The sequence below is a fragment of the Ranitomeya imitator genome, chromosome 1 (genome assembly GCF_032444005.1).
Source record: "Ranitomeya imitator isolate aRanImi1 chromosome 1, aRanImi1.pri, whole genome shotgun sequence".
Lineage (NCBI taxonomy): Eukaryota > Metazoa > Chordata > Amphibia > Anura > Dendrobatidae > Ranitomeya > Ranitomeya imitator.
In genome coordinates, this window is record NC_091282.1 from 79,261,463 (window position 1) to 79,286,670 (window position 25,208).

General features: G+C 40.7%; 1 protein-coding gene across 2 annotated transcripts in view; it reads left to right on the forward strand.

Moving 5' to 3' along the window:
- Positions 1–24,876, forward strand: part of ARL15 (ARF like GTPase 15) — a 321,318-nt gene extending 296,442 nt beyond the window's left edge. For both annotated transcript variants that reach the window (XM_069748486.1, XM_069748495.1), the window contains one exon: positions 23,589–24,876. In XM_069748486.1, coding sequence (XP_069604587.1) covers positions 23,589–23,741 — 153 coding nt within the window. In that variant the 3' untranslated portion in view covers positions 23,742–24,876. The remainder of the gene's footprint in view (positions 1–23,588) is intronic.
- The last annotated feature ends 332 nt before the right edge of the window (positions 24,877–25,208 follow it).

The window sequence follows — 25,208 nt, forward strand, 5'->3', positions numbered from 1 at the left end:
AAGATGCTCCATAGTAAAATATGCCCCATATAATCCTGCATAAAGGTTAATAATGGCCCCATAAGATGCTCCATAGACACATTTGCCCAATATAATTCTGCATATATGTTGATTATGGCCCCATAAGGTGCTCCATAAAGATATTTGCCCCATATAGTGCTGCACAAGATATGGAATGAAGTGGTAGTTCCAGCTCCTTAAAATTCAAAGTCTTTATTTTCCACGTTAAAACTTCATAATCATCAAAGAATCCTTGTACATCATGGATGCATAGGCAGCGAAAAAGAAAGGTATAAGCAACGCGTTTCGATCAACTAAGATCTTTATCACAGTGCTGCAGAAACCTTGATTATGGCCCCATAAGATGCTGCATACAGACACTTGCCCCATATAGTATGGCACAAACGTTGATTATGGCCCCATACAGACACTTTCCCCATATAATGCTGCACAAATGTTATTGCCCCATAGATGCTCCATACAGACACTTGCCCAATATAGTGCTGCACAAACGTTATGGCCCCAAACAGACACTCGCCCCATTTGCTGTTGCTGCGATGAAAAAAAAAATCACACTCGCCTCTCCATCGCTCAGGCACCCGGCACTTTGAATATTCACCTGCTCCTCTTTCCGGCGCTGCTTCATCTTCAGCGTCTTCTGCACTGACGTTCAGGAAGGGGGTGCGCACTAACCACGTCACCGCGCCCTCTGACCTGAGCGTCACTGCAGAAGACGCTGAAGACGGAGCGGCGCCCGGAACGAGGAGCAGGTGAATATCGTGCTGCGCTCCCCTCCCCGTATACTCACCTGCTCCTGGCACGGTGCAGTCCCTGGCTCCCCGGCGTTGCTGCTTCTTCCTGTACTGAGCGGTCACCATTACCGCTCATTACAGTAGTGAATATGTGGCTCCACCTCTATGGGACCATGTGACCGCTCAGTACAGGAAGAAGCTGGGGCGCCAGGAGCAGGTAAGTATAATTGGACAGCTCCCCCTCCCCTGCCCGACGCTGGGTATGACTCTAGTATAACTCGAGTATAAGCCGAGAGGGGGACTTTCAGCCCAAAGAAATGGGCTGAAAATCTCGGCTTATACTCTAGTATTATACAGTAATTGAAGACAGAAAATTCCTTTCACCTTTGTATTGACATTAGATTTTCTATCGTTATTTAAAAATCTGAAAGGATGAAGTCTGGGCAAAAAGTGGAGTTTTAAAGAGTGACCATCATTTTTTGTATGGTATTTCCCCCTTAAATTAACCCCTCTGTGACCTTAGACGTACTATCCCGTCGAGGTGCCCTGGGCTTATCTGACCCTGGACGGGATAGTACGTCATAGCCGATCGGCCGCGCTCACGGGGGGAGCGCGGCCGATCGCGGCCGGGTGTCAGCTGCTTATCGCAGCTGACATCCGGCACTATGTGCCAGGAGCGGTCACGGACCGCCCCCGGCACATTAACCCCTGGCACACCGCGATCAAAGATGATCGCGATGTGCCGGCGGTGCAGGGAAGCACCGCGCAGGGAGGGGGCTCCCTGCGGGCTTCCCTGAGACCCCCGGAGCAACGCGATGTGATCGCGTTGCTGCGAGGGTCTCACCTCCCTCCCTGCTCCCTCCAGCCCCGGATCCAAGATGGCCGCGGATCCGGGTCCTGCAGGGAGGGAGGTGGCTTCACAGAGCCTGCTCAGAGCAGGCACTGTGAAGCCTGCAGCGCTGCATGTCAGATCAGTGATCTGACAGAGTGCTGTGCAAACTGTCAGATCACTGATCTGTGATGTCCCCCCCTGGGACAAAGTAAAAAAGTTAAAAAAAAATTTTCCAAATGTGTAAAAAAAATTAAAAAAAATATTCCAAAATAATGAAAAAAAAAAAAAAATATTATTCCCATAAATACATTTCTTCATCTAAATAAAAAAAAAAAACCAATAAAAGTACACATATTTAGTATCGCCGTGTCCGTAACGACCCGACCTATAAAACTGTCCCACTAGTTAACCCCTTCAGTAAACACCGTAAGAAAAAAAAAAAAAACGAGGCAAAAAACAACGCTTTATTATCATACCGCCGAACAAAAAGTGGAATAACACGCGATCAAAAAGACAGATATAAATACCCATGGTACCGCTGAAAGCGTCATATTGTCCCGCAAAAAAAGAGCCGCCATACAGCATCATCACCAAAAAAATAAAAAAGTTATAGTCCTGAGAATAAAGCGATGCAAAAATAATTATTTTTTCTGTAAAATAGTTTTTATCGTATAAAAGCGCCAAACCATAAAAAAATGATATAAATGAGGTATCGCTGTAATCGCACTGACCCGAAGAATAAAACTGATTTATCAATTTTACCAAACGCGGAACGGTATAAACGCCTCCCCCAATAGAAATTCATGAATAGCTGGCTTTTGGTCATTCTTCCTCACAAAAATCGGAATAAAAAGCGATCAAAAAATGTCACGTGCCCAAAAATGTTTTCAATAAAAACGTCAACTCGTCCCACAAAAAACAAGACCTCACATGACTCTGTGGACCAAAATATGGAAAAATTATAGCTCTCAAAATGTGGTATTGCAAAAAATATTTTTTGCAATAAAAAGGGTCTTTCAGTGTGTGACGGCTGCCAATCATAAAAATCCGCTAAAAAACCCGCTATAAAAGTAAATCAAACCCCCCTTCATCACCCCCTTAGTTAGGGAAAAATAAAAAAAAATGTATTTATTTCCATTTTCCCATTAGGGCTAGGGTTAGGGCTAGGGTTAGGGCTAGGGTTAGGGTTAGGGCTAGGGTTAGGGCTAGGGTTAGGGCTAGGGTTAGGGTTGGGGCTACAGTTAGGGTTGGGGCTAAAGTTAGGGTTAGGGTTTAGATTACATTTACAGTTGGGAATAGGGTTGGGATTAGGGTTAGGGGTGTGTCAGGGTTAGAGGTGTGGTTAGGGTTACCGTTGGAATTAGGGTTAGGGGTGTGTTTAGATTAGGGTTTCAGTTATAATTGGGGGGTTTCCACTGTTTCGGCACATCAGGGGCTCTCCAAACACGACATGGCGTCCGATCTCAATTCCAGCCAATTCTGCGTTGAAAAAGTAAAACAGTGCTCCTTCCCTTCCGAGCTCTCCTGTGTGCCCAAACAGGAGTTTACCCCAACATATGGGGTATCAGCGTACTCAGGACAAATTGGACAACAACTTTTGTGGACCAATTTCTCCTGTTACCCTTGGGAAAATACAAAACTGGGGGCTAAAAAATAATTTTTGTGGGAAAACAAAAAGATTTTTTATTTTCACGGCTCTGCGTTATAAACTGTAGTGAAACACTTGGGGGTTCAAAGCTCTCACAACACATCAAGATGAGTTCCTTAGGGGGTCTACTTTCCAAAATGGTGTCACTTGTGGGGGGTTTCTACTGTTTAGGTACATTAGGGGCTCTGCAAACGCAATGTGACGCCTGCAGACCATTCCATCTAAGTCTGCATTCCAAATGGCGCTCCTTCCCTTCCGAGCCCTCCCATGCGCCCAAACGGTGGTTCCCCCCCACATATGGGGTATCAGCGTACTCAGGACAAATTGGACAACAACTTTTGGGGTCCAATTTCTCCTGTTACCCTAGGGAAAATACAAAACTGGGGGCTAAAAAATAATTTTTGTGGGAAAAAAATTTTGTTTTATTTTTATGGCTCTGCATTATAAACTTCTGTGAAGCCCTTGGTGGGTCAAAGTGCTCACCACACATCCAGATAAGTTCCTTAGGGGGTCTACTTTCCAAAATGGTGTCACTTGTGGGGGGTTTCAATGTTTAGGCACATCAGTGGCTCTCCAAACGCAACATGGCGTCCCATCTCAATTCCTGTCAATTTTGCATTGAAAAGTCAAATAGCGCTCCTTCCCTTCCGAGCTCTCCCATGCGCCCAAACAGTGGTTTACTGCCACATATGGGGTATCAGCGTACTCAGGACAAATTGGACAACAACTTTCTGGGTCCAATTTCTCCTGTTACCCTTGGTAAAATAAAACAAATTGGAGCTGAAGTAAATTTTTTGTGTAAAAAAGTTAAATGTTCATTTTTATTTAAACATTCCAAAAATTCCTATTAAACACCTGAAGGGTTAATAAACTTCTTGAATGTGGTTTTGAGCACCTTGAGGGGTGCAGTTTTTAGAATGGTGTCACACTTGGGCATTTTCTATCATATAGACCCGTCAAAATGACTTCAAATGAGACGTGGTCCCTAAAAAAAAAATGGTGTTGTAAAAATGAGAAATTGCTGGTCAACTTTTAACCCTTATAACTCCCTAACAAAAAAAAAAAATTGGTTCCAAAATTATGCTGATGTAAAGTAGACATGTGTGAAATGTTACTTATTAAGTATTTTGTGTGACATATCTCTGTGATTTAATTGCATAAAAATTCAAAGTTTGAAAATTGCGAAATTTTCAAAATTTTCGCCAAATTTCCGTTTTTTTCACAAATAAACGCAGGTACTATCAAATAAATTTTACCACTATCATGAAGTACAATATGTCACGAGAAAACAATGTCAGAATCACCAGGATCCGTTGAAGCGTTTCGGAGTTATAACCTCATAAAGGGACAGTGGTCAGAATTGTAAAAATTGGCCTGGTCATTAACGTGCAAACCACCCTTGGGGGTAAAGGGGTTAATAGTATGCATGAAAATAATAAACTTTTGTAATATATCTTATTAGAACAATCTGCTTCTTTCACCACTAGTTCTGACTGAGCATTCATTTTCAAAATGCTCAGTTCCTGGGTAAAATCTGTATTCAGTGCAGACAGATTATTAGGGTATATGCACACGTAGAATGGTCCACTGCAGATTTTCCCACAGCGGATTTGATAAATCCACAGGACAAAACCGCTGCTGTTTTTCCTGCGGATTTATCGCGTTTTCTATTGCAGATTCCTCTGCGGATTTACATCTGCAGTTTTCTAGTGGAGCAGATGTAAAAACGCTGCGGATTCCGCACAAAGAATTGACATGCTGCGGAAAATAAAACGCTGCGTTTCTGCGCGTTTTTTCCGCTGCATGGGCACAGCGTTTTTTGTTTCCCATAGGTTTACATTGTACTGTAAACTCATGGGAAACTGCTGCGGATCCGCAACGTGTGCACATACCCTTACATTACTGTGATAGAATCTTAGCACCAACTGCGATCTATGTAGAGGGGAGAAAGGAAGAGCCAGAGGCAGAGCTACTCCCCTCCTTACTACATAGAATATTACGGCATTCATTTTGCAGTAAAAGTTACCTGGAAATGTGATTTTATTACGTTCGTCTGATAAGTGATACCAATCATGCATCGATTTGGAAAAAAAAATCTGAAAATTGCAAAATATTATTTTTCTGCCCTCATTTTCTGAGAGCTGTAACATTTATTTTTTCTGTTGATGGTGCTGATTTAATAGCTTTTTTTTTTTTTGCAAGGTAACCGATATTTTTATTGATGGCAGTTTTGCTTACATTTGATGTAAACGCAGACAGCTGATGGCTGGTATTCTCAGGCTGGGAAGATGCAATGGATGTTGCCCTCCTCCATCCTGTGAATACCATCCAATTCTGGTGCTTTGCCGGCTCTTCCCATTTTCTCTATGGCAGTTGCAAGTGGGGATAAAATTTTGGGGGTTCTCACCTTTTTATTGTCAGGTGACATCGAGGTTAATAATGGAAAGGCGTATCGATTACTAACACATAGTAAATTTTGAAATAAACACACAGCCAGACTAATGTCCTTTAATTGACATAAATGATAGACTCATTTTAATTAAAATAAAGTTTTACTCACCCTACACACATTCCATTGAAGCCATTGTCTCCTGTAAAAAAAAAAAAGATAAACCGCAAAAATACTCGCCTTACCCCTAATCCACCCAATTCCCTTGTAAAAAAAAAAAAAACGAAAAAAAAACAAGGCCACTGCCACCACCAGGTTTCACTGTACACAGCATGCATTTTTTTTTGTATTCCTCACCTATACCACGCCATACAGTTTTGGAGCCATCAGTTCCAAAAACATTTACTTTGGTCTTATCACTCCAGAGAAAAGAGTTCCAGTTTTTTTTTCATATTTTGCAGAATGGGCCCTTGCAAATTGTAGGCGGCTTTATTGTGCAAAGGCTTCAGGAGAGGCTTCCTTCGAAGAGGACACCCATGCTATATTGTTTCACGGGAAGCCCTCATTCCAGTTTCTACTTCTTTAGCTAACTGCAGTGAGCTTGCTTGTCGATTTTAATTTTTTCAATCCATCTCATCAGAAAGACTCTCCTGTTTCGGTGCGAACTGCCATGTTTGGCTTGACGTCTCTGTGACACAATTGCAATTCCATCTTTGTTTAAAAAAAAAAGTATCACTTTTGCTGCTGTGTACCAGGGTGGATTTGATTTAAATCTAACTGATTTAAATCACGATTTAAATCACTAGTCAGTAAGGCTTGATTTAAATCAGTGTTTTAAATCAAAGTTTCTACCTAACTGAATTTGACTCCGCAGAGGTCCCAGCCTCTTCTTCACGGCAAAAATGTTACAACATGAACAGAGTTGAGAAAAAGACCTTAATCCTATTGTTCTACAAACCTATGAATACAGAATCAACCCCTTCAGTGCCAAGTCCAAGAAGTTAGACAATATGTTTCTGATTGTTTGGAGTGGAATAGATCTGCACAACACAAGAAGAATGTGAATCTAAATGTGAGGAGGAGGAAGGGCAAGCAGACAAGAAAATGAAAGTGAAACTTTGAGCACAATACTGCAGCATAGCCTGAGACAGACAAGTCTGGATCTGTTTGTGTGTACGATCTGAGGTTTATTACATTCTTTCCTTGTAATGGCAGCAGGCCGTAAAAGAGACCCAGTTTGGGAATACTTTAATGAAGCTCCTTCGCCTATCGGTAAGGCAGGCATGCGTGCAAAATGCAAACGATGCAACAAAGAGATGCAAGGCCTGGTGGCGCGAATGAGGCAACATTATGAGAAGTGCGGTGATGAAGAGGTCTGTCTGTGGCTATGCTGCAGTATTGCGCTCAAAGTTTCACTTTCATTTTCTTGTCTGCTTGCCCTTCCTCCTCCTCACACTTAGATTCACATTCTTCTTGTGTTGTGCAGATCTATTCCACTCCAAACAATCAGAAACATATTGTCTAACTTCTTGGACTTGGCACTGAAGGGGTTGATTCTGTATTCATAGGTTTGTAGAACAATAGGATTAAGGTCTTTTTCTCAACTCTGTTCATGTTGTAACATTTTTGCCGTGAAGAAGAGGCTGAGACCTCTGCGGAGTCAAATTCAGTTTTGAGAACTGCGTGAGTAAAGCGAGCGTCTGTGATAATATAGGAGAGAAACTGCCCACTAATCCTACATAAACCTCTGGAAGAACATGGCATTGTGAATGTTACACATATACAGCCTTTATTCTACTGAGTTAAACAACTCAGCTTTATCTCATGATGGAAGAACCTTTGGATGGTAAAATATTTTCCTCAAAAAGCAGTTTATTGAAAAAAATCCGATTTAAATCAAAAAAATCCGATTTAAATCAAAAAAATCCGTTTTTTTTTTTTTTTTTTTATTAAAAAAAAAAAAAAAACATTGATTTTTATCCACCCTGCTGTGTACTGATTGATGCGTAAAACTTTGCTGATCTTCTGGCCTTCACCTTTTTGGTGTAATTAAATAATTTTCTTCCTCAGGTCATTTGACATTTCTCTTCCATATGGTGCTATTGCTGACAGCATGATATGGGAAGAGGTTTTCTTTAATTAAAACCCTGTTATTGTCAACTAAATGCTGGATCCCTATTTAATAATTCTTGTTCAGAATATTGTAGTCTAAACTTTAGCTCTGCTCTTAAGACTTTTATTGGGGTGTTCTCATTTTTGCAAGATGGTCTTGAATGAATTTAAGAATTTCGTTACTTTGCACAACAAAAAAGTAAATCTTGATTGCAGTCAATGGACCACATTTGTGGGAGTATTTTGTAGCATGGTATTTAATGAAAAATGTTGACTCTTCAAGGAAACTGAAGCTTTTCTGATAAAGCTGTTGGGGTGTACTCATTTATGCTGAGCAGTGCAGGTCTTATTTTATTCCCAGTGTTTTACACCCAGACAATTATTGGATATTTTTGGACATCTGAAGCTCATTTTTTATGATGAAGGATCCTGTATTTAAGCTCTGGTTACTCATAGAAGGAGATTGTTGCACATGCTCTGGGGGCTTTATCTTCCCATATTTGTCAGCTTAACACCAGCAAAATTATTTTGTGAACTGTCTGCTTTTAAATTTGTTTTGCTAACGTGATTGTTTAGCTGTCACTTTCTGAGATTTATTGAGCAATGAAATAAAATGCTCTTATTCATGCCTAAAATATTATAATCCACTCCGCAGTTATGACCCTGTCATCCCAACCACGACTTACACTAGTTGTTACATCAGGATGTAGGAAGAATGCTAATACTTTAAATTCTTTCATTTATTAATAATTAAAATTTAACCCCTTCAAGTCGCGGCCCTTTTTCGTTTTTGCGTTTTCAGTTTTCACTTCCCTCCTTCCCAGAGCCATAACTTTTTTTATTTTTCCGTCAATATGGCCATGTGAGGGCTTATTTTTTGCGGGACGAGTTGTACTTTTGAACGGCACCATTGGTTTTACCATGTCTTTTACTAGAAAACGGGAAAAAATTCCAAGTGCCGTGAAATTGCAAAAAAAGTGCAATCCCACACTTGTTTTTTGTTTGGCTTTTCTGCTAGGTTCATTAAATGCTAAAACTAACCTGCCATTGTGATTCTCTAGGTCATTACGAGTTAATAGACATCTAACATGACTAGGTTATTTTTTATCTAAGTGGTGGAAAAAAATTCAAAACTTTGCTTAAAAAAAAAAACGTGCCATTTTCCGATACCCGAAGCGTCTCCATTTTTCGTGATCTGGGGTCGGGTGAGGGCTTATTTTTTGCGTGCCGAGCTGACGTTTTTAATGATACCATTTCGGTGCAGATACGTTCTTTTGATCGCCCGTTATTGCATCTTAATGCAATGTCGCAGCGACCAAAAAAACATAATTCTGGCGTTTCGGATTTTTTTTCTCGCTACGCTGTTTAGCAATCAGGTTAATGCTTTTTTTTATTGATAGATCGGGCGATTCTGAACGCGGCAATACCAAATACGTGTAGGTTTGGTTTTTTTTTTAAATTGTTTTATTTAGGATGGGGCGAAAGCTGGGTGATTTAAACTTTTATATTTTTTTCATATTTTTAAAAACATTTTTTTTTAACTTGTGCCATGCTTCAATAGCCTCCATGGGAGGCTAGAAGCTGGCATAGCCTGATCGGCTCTGCTACATAGCAGCGATCATCAGATCGCTGCTATGTAGCTGAAATGCAGGTGTGCTGTGAGCGCCGACCACAGGAGGGCGCTCACAGCAGGCCTGCATCAGTAACCATAGAGGTCTCAAGGACCTCTATGGTTACCTTCCTGATGCATCGCCGACCCCCGATCATGTGACGGGGGTCGGCGATGACATCATTTCCGGCCGGAAGCGCCGGTTAAATGCCGCTGTCTGCGTTTGACAGCAGCATTTAACAGGTTAATAGCGGCGGGTGAATAGCGATTTCACCCGCCGCTATTGCGCACACATGTCAGCTGTACAAAACAGCTGACATGTCGCGACTTTGATGTGGGCTCACCGCCGGAGCCCACATCAAAGGGGGAAACACGACATGCGCAGTACTAGTACGGCGCATGTCGTGAAAGGGTTAATGTATAAGGTAATGGATAATGTATGACTTGAACGTATGCAATTGCATGTATGTGTGTATGTGTGTATATATATATATATGTGTGTGTGTGTATATATATATATGTGTGTGTGTGTGTGTGTATATATATATATATATATATATATATATATATATATATATATATATATATATATATATATATATGTATATATATATATATGTGTGTGTGTGTGTGTGTGTGTGTGTGTGTGTATGTATATGTACATACATACGCACGCACACAGTGTCCGTAATGTCATAGTACAATTTTGACCAGTCACTCAAAGGAAAGCAACAAATGACGATAGAAATGTGCATTCTGCTCCAAATAAAGGTAAAACTCTCCCAGTTTCATATCTATTCAGTGAAGTTTGATACTCCATTTGTTGCCCTACAAACATCCAAACGATAGTGAAGTTCTTGCCACACAAGGGTAAGGACTAGTGATGAGCGAGTATACTCGTTACTCGAGATTTCCCGAGCACGCTCGGGTGTCCTCCGTGTATTTTTTAGTGCTCGGAGATTTAGTTTTTCTTGCCGCAGCTGAATGATTTACATCTGTCAGCCAGCATAAGTACATGTGGGGGTTGCCTGGTGGCTAGGGAATCCCCACATGTAATCAAGCTGGCTAAGAGATGTAAATCATTCAGCTGCGGCAAGAAAAACTAAATCTCTGAGCACTAAAAAATAGTCGGAGGACACGCGAGCGTGCTCGGGAAATCTCGAGTAACGAGTATACTCGCTCATCACTAGTAAAGGACGTCTAGTGTAACAGAGTGAATAACGTCTGTGATTCTCTGTTTTAAGTGATTAACCTCGTTGATACGTTCAATGTACACATGTTGCTTCACATAACCCCAAAAGTAAAAGTCAAGGGGCATCAGATCCCGGCATCGTGGCCATGGCTTGACAGAACCTCTGCCTATCCACCGCCTGGGGAATGTTCTATCCAGAAACTCACGAACAATGGTGGCGTAGTGTGGAGGAGAGCCGTCCTGTTGAAAGATGACATCTTCTGGAAATTGTGGCACTGCATACAATTCCAACATATCAAGATACGTGTTTGCAGTCGCAGACCGCTCCGCGAAAAAAAGTGAGCTGATCACCTTATCATGCATCAGGCCAAACCACTCGTTCACTTTAGGGGTTTTATGTTCGTACTCAACGTAGGCATGAGGATGTTCAGCAGCCCATATTCGGATGTTATGGCGATGAAGATGTCCACAGATATGGAAGGTCGCCTCATCGCTATACAATCTTCTGCAAAAATATTGCATCATTGTCGATCTCATGAAGCATATCTGTAGCAAACGTGCATCGTTTGGGCCTATCCACCGGTTTGATAGCGTGCAACAGCCGCAATTTGTACCCTGTAAAGCAGAGACGTTTCTTTAACACCTGTAGTCTTGCTTAGATGTATTGTCGAGCACATGCACACACAGATTTTTTAGGGCTCCTTAGGTAGCTATCCCGTATAGCCTCTACACACTCGTCACTGACTGATGTCCTACCAGAACAGGGTTTCTCCACCAATCTCCCGGTTTCCTTCAACTGCTTATCCCACCGAGTAATGTTATTCCTATGTGGTGGCGCTTCGTTATAAACGCGACGATATTCACATGGCACTTTGGTCACGGATTCAAATTTAGCGAGCCACAGAACACACTGAACTTTCCTCTGCACCGTCCACATCTCGACTGGCATGGAAAACCACACAGCTGGCGTAAGCTTGTGGTTGCATAATGTCACAGACCCGGCATTGTATTAATCAGAGTTCAGTTTCAGGGGTTAATCTGACTGGGGGCTCAGCAACAGCTTAAATGAGTTTGTGTTGTTTGATTGGTTCTTTTTATCTCTCCTTATGAACAGGTCTGATATGATTGGGCCAGAGAAAGGGCGCCAAAATGTTAACTGTAAATAGATCTTGTGACTGGTCAAAAGTGCACCATGACTTTACGGACACACTGTATATATGTGTGTACATATATGTATCATGAATATTTTTTAATATATGTGCAGGATTTTTTTGTGTATGTATATATACATGTGTAATGTATAACCACTTTAAATTTAATGTTTAACTGTATTAAATTTAATGTTGATTATGGTGTCATCAACCGGCAACATGTTATTGATAGGCTGATTCTATAATTTTGTAGGAAAAGATTCCGTATATCCTGTATTTTACTCAATTATATTTCTGCTGGTTTTCTTCCTGGAAGTTCAATGCGCTGGTCTACTTAGTAATTGACATCTGGCACTGTGTGCACACTCCTTCAAGGAAGACTGTCACTTGGTGCTCAGGACCGCCCGCTTGACTCGGACACCTACACATTTAAGCATAATACCATCGGTAGTGAACCTTTTTCTCCAAAATTATACATCAGTGTATCTCGTATCGATCAATGACTTTCTGCCTGCAGATCAGATACCATGTTCAGAATGAATAGGTTCATTGGAGTTATTTTTGATGGGATTGTTATCCACTTTTCCTAGAACTCTGAACATCAAAATTGTCAAGTTGCACCGTAGCATAATGAAACAGAATTATCTTTCAGAGTCTGGACAGGCTGAATGACAACTCCATCAGGATCTGTAAATGACATGACCCAGCTTTTGTTGAAACCTTAGCAAGTAGAATAATAAAGCACTAAAGATCTAAAAATATCCAAACGCTTTGAACAACATAAAATACAACACAAAATGTCTCCTAAACATCCAAAATGTCCATAAAAAGTAAATTATATTGTGTTGGTCCTGAGTCACTAACTGTATTATAGTTGATAACTCATTCACTATACTGCTGCTTGTTACTGGGAATTGTAAATTGTTCTCGGCTAAATTACCCAGAATATAAAGCACTATAGGAAGATGTCTATAGCTACTGAACAAGGGGGAATGTTTAGAGATTTGAGCACGCAAGTAAGCAGAATTTTGAATTCAGCTGAAGAGGTGAGCACATTTTAAGAGGACCTGTAAGTAAGATTTTGGACTCTTAAGTAAAGACGATGAAGCTGACTTAAAATACCTTTTTGAAGAAATCAGTTTTGTTCTACTGTAATCAGCCAAATAAGTTTTATGCTAATGGGGCGCAAGTGCAACAGAGCTGGACCCTGCACTTAGTCTGGGTACTCTATGCTCCATGCCTGATTGACACGTCGGGGCTTTTTCAGTGATCTGCCTCCTCTAGCCAAAATCCTGCATAGGTGCAATCATTTTTAGGGGTTTGACATGTGCCATAACTTCCAAATTATGTCATAAAACTGATAAATCTTTCGGTGCTTGCCCCACCCTGATTATAGAAAAACAACAAAACGAGATTCTACAAAAATGGTATCATTTTAATCGAGCTACAAAGCACCATTACAGTCATGTCTTTAGCGAAGAGTCCGAACTCTTGCTGGCAGGCCCTCTTTAAAGGGAATCTGTCAGAAGGTTTTTGCTATATAATCCAAGAGCAGCATAATTTAGGGCAAGAGAGTCTGATTCCAGCGATGAGTCACTTATTGGAGTTTGTGTTGGAGTTTCAGTCAGTGTTTTATCAGCAGGAGATTATCTGTGCCTGACTAGCTCTCACATGCAGGACAGTCAAGCTAATCTGTGTAACCCCTATCGATCACTGATTGGCGGCTTAATGAAAATATACACAGGGAGCTGCCAATCAGTGGAGTGGGCGGGGTTATTCACAGCTCCAAATTTCTGACCATGGCTAAATCTACAACAGAGAAAACGGGGATTATATGAAAACTTATTAGCCCGATTACCCAGCATCAGCGACCAGCCCAACCATACAGGACAGTAAATGGCATTTATTTCAGAGGGGCCACTCCCTTCTCCCCTCCGCAAACCTGGCTCTGTCTTTTCATCATGAACCCATCGCCTTTCCAGAAAATCCGTGTCTTTTCTGGTAATGGCTTACTGCATGTTAGCTCGACAGTCCATTATTTCAGTTGCATGTTAGTGCTGCTCGTTAAGTAAAGGTTTACTTTGGCTTTGAGTAATCATCCCATTTAGGATTCAAATTTTCTTTAAGTTGATCACTAAATAAATGTGTTGTTTTTGCTTTTTCTATGTAACCCGGCCAATGAATTATAGATTACACATGAAAGCGGGGGAATATTTTTTGCATACTTGTGGCTATTTTGGTAGGAGTGTGGAAAACTAATATTCCTTAAGAAAATATTCTTACACAAAAGAATGTGCAAACTAAACTCTGCTCAAGCAACAGTTCTTTGTTGGTATGTTAGCAATGATTGTGTTGACTTGCATCTCATTCCTGCCTGATATTAGCGTGGCAAACGCCAACCGCTGCACTTATTTCCCAATTAACAATTTATCAAAATCAATAAAAATATGAGCCGGTGACAGAACAGCCTCCCTCAGCCAGGTACAGCTTTGTAGTCATTAATTACCGTAAGCTGATGTAAAAGTTGTTAACTAAACATATGTATATTTTAATATATATATATATATGTGTGTGTGTATATGTGAAGCCTTAAATAATAAATATATAATCTTTATTTTTATATAGCGCTAACATATTCCGCAGCGCTTTACATTTTGCACACATTATCATCACTGTCCCCGATGGAGCTCACAATCTTGAATCCCTATCCGTATGTCTTTGGAATGTGGGCGGAAACCGGAGTGCCCAGAGGAAACCCACGCAAACACAAAGAGAACATACAAACTCTTTGCAGATGATGTCCTGGGTGGGATTCGAACCCAGGACCCCAGCGCTGCAAGGCTGCAGTGCTAACCACTACGCCACCGTGCTGCCCATATATATATATATATATATGTGTGTATATGTGTATATATATATATATATCTCAATAAAATAAAGGGAACACTAAAATCCCACATCCTAGATATCACTGAATTAAATATTCCAGTTTTAAATCTTTATTCATTACATAGTGGAATGTGTTGAGAACAATAAAACCTAAAAATGATCAACTTAAATCACAATTATTATCCCAAGGAGGCCTGGAGTTGGAAAATCAAAGTGGAAAATGAAGTTACAGTCTGATCCAACTTCAGGGAAAATGCACCAAGACAAGGAAAGGATGCTCAGTAGTGTGTGTGGCCTCCACGTGCCTGTAACACCTCCCTAAAACGCCTGGGCATTCTCCTGATGAGGCGCTGGATGGTCTCCTGAGGGACCTCCTCCCAGACCTGTACTAAAGCATCTGCCAACTCTTGGACAGTCTGTGGTCCAATGTGACGTTGGTGGATGGTGCGAGACATGATGTCCCAGATGTGTTAAATCGGATTCAGGTCTGGGGAACGGGCGGGCCAGTCCATAGCTTCAATGCCTTCATCTTGCAGGAACTGCTGGCACACTCCAGCCACATGAGGTCTGGCATTGTCCTGCATTAGGAGGAACCCAGGGCCAACCGCAACCAGCATATGGTCTCACAAGGGGTCTGAGGATCTCATCTCTGTACCTAATGGCAGTCAGGCTACCTCTGGCGAGCACATGGAGGGCTGTGCGGCCCTCCAAAGAAATTCCACCCCTCGCTATTACTGACCCACTGCCAAACCGGTCATGCCGAAGGATGTTGCAGGCAGCAGATCGCTCTGCACGGTGTCTCCAGACTCTGCCACGTCTGTCACAAGTGCTCAGTGTGAACCTGCTTTCATCTGTGAAGAGCACAGGATGCCAACAGTGAATTTGCCAATCCTGGTGTTTTGTGGCAAATGCCAAGCGTCCTGCACGGTGTTGGGCTGTGAGCACAACCTTTATCTGTGGATGTTGGGCACTCAGACACTCGGTTTCTAACCATTTGTGCAGACACATGCACATTTGTGGCCTGCTGGAGGTAATTTTGTAGGGCTCTGGCAGTACTCCTCCTGTTCCTCCTTGCACAAAGGCTGAGGCAGCTGTCCTGCCACTAGTTTGTTGCCCTCCTACGTCCCCCTCCACATCTCCTGGTGTACTGGCCGGTCTCCTGGTAGCGCCTCCAGCTCTGGACACTATGCTGACAGACACCGCAAACTACCTTGCCACAGCTCGCATTGATGTGCCATCCTGGATGAGCTGCACTACCTGAGCCACTTGTGTAGGTTGTAGAGTCCGTCTCATGCTACCACAAGTGTGAAAGCTCAACCAACATTGAAAAGTAACCAAAACATCAGCCAGAAAGCATTGGTACTTAGATGTGGTCTGTGGTCCCCACCTGCAGAACCACTCCTTTATTGAGGGTGTCTTGATAATTGCCAATAATTTCCATCTGTTTTCTATTCCATTTGCACAACAGCATGTTAAATTGATTGTCAAACAGTGCTGCTTCCTAAGTGGACGGTTTGATTTCACAGAAGCTTGATTTACTTGGAGTTAGATTGTTGTTTAAGTGTTCCCTTTATTGTTTTGATCAATATATATATATATATATATATATAATATATAATTGCCTAGAATACTACTTCCTGCAATTTGTGCCAACTTCCTGTCCGGAGCTAATGTCCGGAGATAAGTGACGTCAACAGTGTCCAGTGTCTGATTGGTTGCCGCCTGCTGCGAGCGACCAATCAGAAACGTGCCGTACTGTGACACACTCCGCCCGCCATTTTGGTGTGATTTTTGAATTTTTACCTCACAGCAAGTTTCTACTGCGTGGAGGCGGGCCCAGTGACGTTGCTCTTCAAGCTCCTGCCGAATTTCGTCAAAAAAATGATAATACCATTTACCAAAACTATATATATTTAGTTGTGAAGTGGTTCAGTGACATTTTCACACCAATTTTGAACTTTTGTTTGGTGTTTTCTCCATATACTGCCTATTATTCACTGACTGTTATACTGAGAGACTGCCGTTTATTAACCTCTTCTTTGCCACATAAGGACATTGTCCATTATTGCCCAGCAATTTCTTAAATAACAAGAATTGTCAAGAGCTGGTAAGTGCAGCCATTTTTTGTTCTTTCTTACTATTATTTATTAATTGTATTATTCTTACATTTGAATAAATAAAGTATATATGGATTCTAGACTCCCGATTCTTTAGAATCGGGCTGCCATCTAGTGTATATATATATATATATATATATATATGTATATATGTATATATGTATATATGTATATATGTATATATGTATATATGTATATATGTATATATATATATATATATATATATACATACATACATATATATATATATATATATATATATATATATATATATATATATATATATATATAATTGTCTAAGGGTCATTTCCGTCTGTCTGTCTGACTTTGTCTGTCTATCTGTCACGGATATTCATTGGTCGCGGCCTCTGTCTGTCATGGAAATCCAAGTTGCTGATTGGTCGCCGCAAAACAGCCACGACCAATCAGCGACCGGCACAGTCCGGTAAAAATGGCCGCTTCTTCCCCCCCTCCAGTCAGCCCCCACACAGGGTTAATGCCAGCGTTAATGGACCGCGGTGTAACGCACTCCATTAATGCTGCTATTAACCCTGTGTGACCAACTTTTTACTATTGATGATGTGTATGCAGCATCAATAGTAAAAAGATCTAATGTTACAAATAATAATAATAAAAAAAAGGTTATTCTCACCCTCCGACGTCATGCCCTGTGCTCGGCAGTGCAAGTGGCAGGTTCCGGGGCCAAGGATGGTATGCAAGAAGGACCTTCCATGACGTCACGGTCATGTGACCACGACGACATCACAGGTCTTGCGCCCATACCAACCCTGGGATCGGAAGCTGCCGCGTGCACCGCACACAGGCGACAGGACTACAAGGGCTCCCTCGGAAGGTGAGTATATGTTTATTTTTTATTTTAACTCTTTTTTAACCTGTTACATACGTGGCTGGGCAATATACTACGTGACTGGCCAATATACTATGTGACGGGCAGTATACTACGCGGCTCTGTGCTGTATACTACGTGGCTCTGTGCTGTATACTACGTGACTGGGCAATATACAACGTGACTGGGCAATATACAACGTGACTGGGCAATATACTACGTGGCTAGGCAATATACTATGTGACTGGGCAATATACTATGTGACTGGGCAATATACTATGTGACTGGGCAATATACTATGTGACTGGGCAATATACTACGTGGCTGGGCAATATACTACGTGGCTGGGCAATATAGTACGTGGCTGGGCAATATAGTACGTGGCTGGGCAATATACTACGTGGTTGGGCAATATACTACGTGGCTGGGCAATATAGTACGTGGCTGGGCAATATAGTACGTGACTGGGCAATATACAACGTGACTGGGCAATATACAACGTGACTGGGCAATATACTACGTGGCTGGGCAATATACTACGTGGCTGGGCAATATAGTACGTGGCTGGGCAATATACTACGTGGCTGGGCAATATAGTACGTGGCTGGGCAATATACTACGTGGCTGGGCAATATAGTACGTGGCTGGGCAATATACTACGTGGCTGGGCAATATACTACGTGGCTGGGCAATATACTACGTGGCTGGGCAATATACTACGTGGCTGGGCAATATACTACGTGGCTGGGCAATATACTACGTGGCTGGGCAATATACTACGTGGCTGGGCAATATAGTACGTGGCTGGGCAATATAGTACGTGACTGGGCAATATACAACGTGACTGGGCAATATACTACGTGGCTAGGCAATATACTATGTGACTGGGCAATATACTATGTGACTGGGCAATATACTATGTGACTGGGCAATCTACTACGTGGCTGGGCAATATAGTACGTGGCTGGGCAATATACTACGTGGCTGGGCAATATACTATGTGGTTGGGCAATATACTACGTGGTTGGGCAATATACTATGTGGCTGGGCAATATACTACGTGGCTGGGCAATATACTACTTGGGCTGTGCAATATACTCCGTGGACATGCATATTCTAGAATACCCGATGCGTTAGAAACTGGCCACCATCTAGTATATGTATATGTTTTCAGGATTTCCTTAGTATTGCAGAGGTGATAATTGCATCACCTGTGCAATACTAAGAAAATCCTGAAAACATGACCTGTTGGTGGCTCTTGAGGACCAGAGTTGGGGAACACTGGTCTAGAGTATACAGCTCCAATGCAGAGCTATTTAAAATTACTCCCCCCATCATTACCACCCACAGGCAGCTTGCTCCAACAGATAGGTCAAGTTTCGCAAAATATAGGTGAAAATTACTTAAGAGCTGTAGATGAAATCACAGCTTACACGGCCATATTTAAGTAAGATCCCCCCCCCCCCACCTCCTGAGCTCTGAACTTGCAGAAAAAGCTCATCATGAAAATAAGAGAAGCAATACATAAAACATATAGGTACATAGCACACGTATACCTCTCAAGGTCTTCATACTTAAAGGGAACCTGTCTCTATAAAAAATTCTATTAACCTGCAGATATGGGGTTAATCGTGTTGTTAACCTGCCCGGTGACCACACTTTTGCCTGCGCTGGTTCAGGTCGGCTGTGCCGAGGCACGGTTATACTGAACGGTAACTGAATCGGCCCCTGTGACTTAAACAGGAATGCTGCAGGGGGAATAAAGTTCATTTTCCCCCCCTTTCCGCAGCGATTGGCTATGTGCACACGTTCATGTTTTTCGCGAACATCATCTGGAACATTGCCACTAGGCATTATTGGGAACGGGAGCATCGCAAGGAGCGGGAAGGCTGCCGGGGGACGTCGGAATGTGAGAATATCACAATTTTTTTATTTTTTTTAACATTAGATCTTTTTACTATTGATGCTGCATAGGCAGCATCAAGAGTAAACAGTTGGTCACGCATGTCAAACACAATATTTGACAAGTGTGACCAACCTGTCAATCCGCTTTCCAAGCGATGCTACAGATCGCTACAGATCGCTTGGAAAACGCTAGCATTCTGCAAGCTAATTACGCCTGTAAAATGCTAGTGTTTAGCGGGAACACGCATGCCAATTCCGCATGCGATATACCCGTTACAGGAGTTGCAGAATTGCCGTGGACATTTGCACTGCAATTCTGCAACGTGTGGACTTAGCCTAATAGTGTTTTTTTTTCTGAGGGCAGGCTCCCCTTTAAACATCATTTTTTTTTCCTTCAGGTGTGTACTGCCTTAAAGGGATTGTATGGCTTTGGGGTACAAGTCTGCAGTTACTCTATGTGCACAGTGTGCGCTGTCAGGATTCTCCAGCGCCTGGAGCCTGTGGTCATGTTACCGCATGTATGCAATTTGCTCTCTGTCACATTACAACTAAACTTGTCTGGCGTCACCTAATTCACTTGTATTGAGCTAGGCTGTGCACGTCTAGTCAGCACGTGACTGCATGATTTCAAATTAGAACCAGACATTTCTGACAACACACACTGTGCTTGATGTGAGGATTAATGTCTGCAATCACAGATTGGCTGCGTGTGTCCATAAAGCAGGTGTAGACAAATTACTGTAAATTGTAGGATCATCTAGGCCATAGCTTCTCCGACATTTTCTACTTGGGATTCATAAGACAGACTAAGAAAAATACAAGGCCTTACTAGACTGACAAAGGTGATGTCTCGGACTCACCATCTGTAATGGAGGTCAATACTAAAATTGAAAATATCTCTCAATTTTTTTTATTTTGTCTCCTGATCCCAATAAAACATTTACAATAAGTTTGAAGTACGGTAAGTTAGTTGAGTATCTGAAGTAGAGATTGCTGCACTCATGGAAAGGATTGTACAGATCACTTCCATGAAAACGTCCTCCTCTTCTATGCCTTACCGACAAATAACCGGAGACTCCTTGTTAAGGTCAAAAGAAACCCTTATTTATTTTTCAGTAGCAGGCAGATGCCAGGTAGAAAAAAAAACCATGACCAACAGTAGCCAATTTTTTAGGCACTTTGAAGAATTACGTTGACGGACATCTATAAATCCATTCAGAAACGTTTTTATATGGTTAAAAGAATTAACCAATCAATTGGTATGATCATTCTTAGATTTTCACTAGAATTTGTGGCATACATCCAATAAAAATGTTTCCCAGACTGGTGGTGACCTTTCCCTCTTCCGTTAAACTGCTTCAATTTTTTTTCTACACTTGGTTAGAAGTGAAAAGTCCCTCATTTTCATGCCAAGAGGACATGCTCCAAAGTGTGACTTTTTAAAAAAAAATTCACTCCATAAGGCTGTTCCTGTCTTGACAAACCGTGGGTTCAGGTGCCTTTGTCCCATTTTTATGACAGGAGTACAGAAACCATAGAGCTTTAGATCTGTAGACGTTCACACCCCCTCCCCCAATAAAATTTGTGGGCAAGCCTGCTCCCCCTCTGAAGAGGTCTCGCAACAGCCGTATGGACCTTCTATGGTTGACATACGCCAATGTCCTAGAGGATTGTCTCCTGCTCGGGAACCTGCCCTGTGAGCAGAAATGTAGAACTGCTGTGGTGGACCCAGAGTCATTTCATTTTAAAAAGGAAAAAATATATATAATATGTAGCTCCTTTTCTAAAAATAAAAAAAGAAATTGGAGTCTTCTTGACGTCAGGTGTTTTGACATATATTTGACATGAGACCACATAACATAGAGAAGATTTTCTCTTTATATGTCATGGGGGCATATTTAATATCTGAAAAGAATGTAAGAAAGACACTTTCCTGCGGAAAAATCTACATTAATTGAAATTCACACGAAAGTACTCTTAGCAGACCTCTCATCCAGCATCCACAGGTCTAGGTGTTCTGTCTGTTACATTGACGTCAGTTGTCATGTTGTCCACTGCTCTTCCGTGCTGCCTTAGGTGCATTTTCTTGTTACAAGTCATTCCTGGAAATGACTTGGATCCTATAAGCTATTATTTTTTTTTATTATTTCCTTTTGTGTGTGTGTGTGTGCCTTTTTCTATCTATCGCAGTTTCTCTCCTCTTTCTTGTTTTCTTTAATTTTCTTTTTTTTTATGTCTTAATTTTTATATTTCTCAATCATATCTTCTTTTGTCTTAATCATTTCTTTTTTTTCTTTATTTTTCCAAACATTTTGATTCATTTTTGCGCCAACATCTGTAGATTAATATGATACACCATCAGCCATTACAGTGGCATGTAAAAGTTTGGACACCACTAGTCAAAAGTTGTTAAAGTAAAAACAAACAACTGCTGATCACTCTAGCAGGGTTTTCTCAAAGCACACAGATAGACTTCGGGATTTCTCTCTTTGGAAGCCAAGAAAGGAGAAAAAAAAATCTGCCACCACTTGTAGATGTATAGAACAATCCATTTTGCATTCTCTGCATTTGCATTTGTAATGTCCTGAATAAAACTTGATTGCTTTATGGAATCTCCAGGTTACATCAGATGTTTCTCTTCTTTCTTGACTATCTGTCAAACTGTAATCAACATGAATGCCAGGACCAAAGATTTTCTACCTGAACATTGCCCAGAGTATCCCAGTGCCCTTTTCTCTTTGCCTTCTTCCTTTAGTGGTTATTGGATCGTTTATGCCAGCATTGACGTCAGAACTTTGAGCAGCACTTCATCTTGTGAAGGAAGTTGGTGTGCACTCAACATGGTCAGGACCTGCTACGTGCACTGGGAGAGGTCCTGAAATATAGCATAGGAGGAAATCAACAGCACTTTTGACACTTTTGGATATAGTTTTTTTGTACAGCAAGCACAAAAACGCTTGGTACAAGGTGTGGGGACATAAATGACAAACTAAGGAGACGTTTCGACCTGTCCCGGGTTTTTATCGTATAGTCACGGTGCCCAGCATATGAAGAGGCTAAGAGGAGATAGGTGACCAGTAAAGGAGACATTTCAGCCTCTTTATTGGTCACCTATCTCCTCTTAGTCACAGTGCCCAGCATATGAAGAGGCTAAGAGGAGATAGGTGAGACATTTCAGCCTCTTTGTTGGTCACCTATCTCCTCTTAGTCACAGTGCCCAGCATATGAAGAGGCTAAGAGGAGATAGGTGAGACATTTCAGCCGTTTTATTGGTCACCTATCTCCTCTTAGTCACGGTGCTCAGCATATGAAGAGGACATCTCCTTTATTGGTCACCTATGTCCCCACACCTCATACCATGTGCTTTTCTGCTTGCCGCACAATTAAAAGTTTCTATGCAAATTATTTAGCTAAGTTTCAATAGTGCAGTTGATTTCCTCCTCTATTTCAACTTTTTCTGTGCTCAAAGAATTTTGACCACAAAATATTGCTGATCAGCTTGTATATAGACTGTTGGCAGCCGTTTAATTTTCGTGGTTCGTTAGTTTAAATGTGTCGAAACGTGTCAATATCTCCCCACCAGTTGCAGGACAACACACTACTCTTATCACTACTGCTCCGTGTCGTCGCCTTTCCGTTTTGTTCTGGAGGGATTTTGTTTTTCATGCTGGGCAGGAAATAGTGCAGTGTTTAGTTAGGAACAGAACCGTAGAGATGTTTGTCGGTTACAGATTTCGGGCATGTATCAAGATGGTAACCAATTCCAGCACTGCTAAAAATCCATGCAGTCAGCTGTCAATAGAGGCAACGAGAGAGAAGTACTTTATATAATCACATGTTTTATCCACTGCAAGATCTGGCATCATCAAAACAAAGGTGCTGCACCGTTCTGAACAAGAAAATTAAATTACCAATTAAAAATCTTTGGTGCCCATTACCTGGTGTTTGAAAGCTGCTTTACTACAGAGACTCAATGAAAATATTGCTTAAATATTTCTTCTGTTGGATTGAAGTGTCCTAATAGATATGTGGTCATTCCTTAGTGAATTAATCTTCATAGAGACGCTTGTCTCATTTACTTTTAGAATTTTTTGAGTTTGGATGAATCACTACTGTTAATGACATTTGTTTTTTGTTTTTTTCAGATCAAAAAGTATTTTGAACTTGAGCCACTAGCCCGAGGAAAAAGGTGGATCCTTCAGCCGACCTCATTGGACAACATAGAAGCCGTAAAAGACAGCTTTTCAATGCTAATAAACTTACTAGATGAGCGAGAACTTGAGCCGGTTCAAATATGAAAGACCCTGGGAAATTGAGATCATCGCCCCCCGATACCAACAGCTACTTCTATTCCGGAGTTACAGGAGATCAGCGAAGCTGTGAAGTACGGACTACCTGCATTGTTTTGCTGCCTTACATTCATTTTAATCAACATTTTATTTTAATGATCAATGTCCCGGGTGTACAAAATGTATGTTAGATCAATTATTTATGGAAGTCTCCAGTTTTCTTTGGTTTCATTTTTTTTATTGTGTCAACGCCTCTAGATACTTTTTTGTATTTTTCTGTACCATTTTATATGTCAATTACATTGTCATCCCAGTTCTAAAGTTCATGCTTTAAGAAAAAAAGCACTGAATTCTCAAAAATATAATTTTAACATGTACTACCCCCTATAGAGGCAGCCATTTTTTTGGCCATTTAATAATGTATCAGCGTCTCCTAAACTCAGTTCAATTGGCCAGAGATTAAAAAAAAAAAAATTACGTTCTTTTTCTACTGTGTAGCATTCTGGTTAATTCTTGCGTATTTGTTTTTTTGTAAAAGTTGACTATTGCTGTATGGTTAATCAATAATGGGATGGAATACTACTGACTAAGTTTTCAGTCTATATCCCAAGTAAAAGTAGTGGATTTTTTTTTTTGTTTTTGTCGAGTATTTTTACTCATCCTAAACTCCTAAATGTAATATGTACAGTGAAAGTTGTTTCCTTTCATTGTAATATATATTTTTTTTATTTAAACACAGCCATATTTTTTATTCCCACTAGGATATATAGATGTATATAACTAGGTTGCCCTAGTGGGATAGGAAGTTTTTGTCTTGACTTTTTTTTCGATTTGTTGACTAATTTTTATTTTGTTTTTTTAACAATGATTGTCTTTAAGAATATAAAAAGCAGTATTATAGTAAATTCACTATATCTGTAAGAAGACATAATTTTACAGTTAACACTACTGTTAATAGTTTGCTGGGGTGGAATGGGAGGGATTTATTTAAAAAAATACATAGCGAATAAAAAAAAAAAAAAGTGAATGTTATGACGTGATGAAAATGAAAAGGGACCCGTTAAAGTAGTTCCGTATAAAACAGGAATGTATGTGTTAAAATGATTGTAATATTAATCTTGTAATATTAAACTTTTTAGCGTTTTTTTTTTTTAGGATTTTGTCTTTTTATTTCCTTTTTTGGGAAAGAATATTTAAAATAATAATAAACTGAGCAGCACAAGGATTCACAGGCCACCAATAATTAAAACTTCTGTTTATGAATTTATATTTATGTATTAATTTTCATTATGCTGCTGATCTAAGTTTTTAGAAGTAAATTCTTTTTTAGTTAGGATAATTGTATGTGGGTTTTCCATTTTTTAAATAGTTATACAAGTGCTTCTAACAAAATTAAAATATCAAAAAGTAAATTTTTCGTCAATCGGAAAAGTGAAGCTCATATATTATATAGAGCCATTACAAACAGTGATCTAT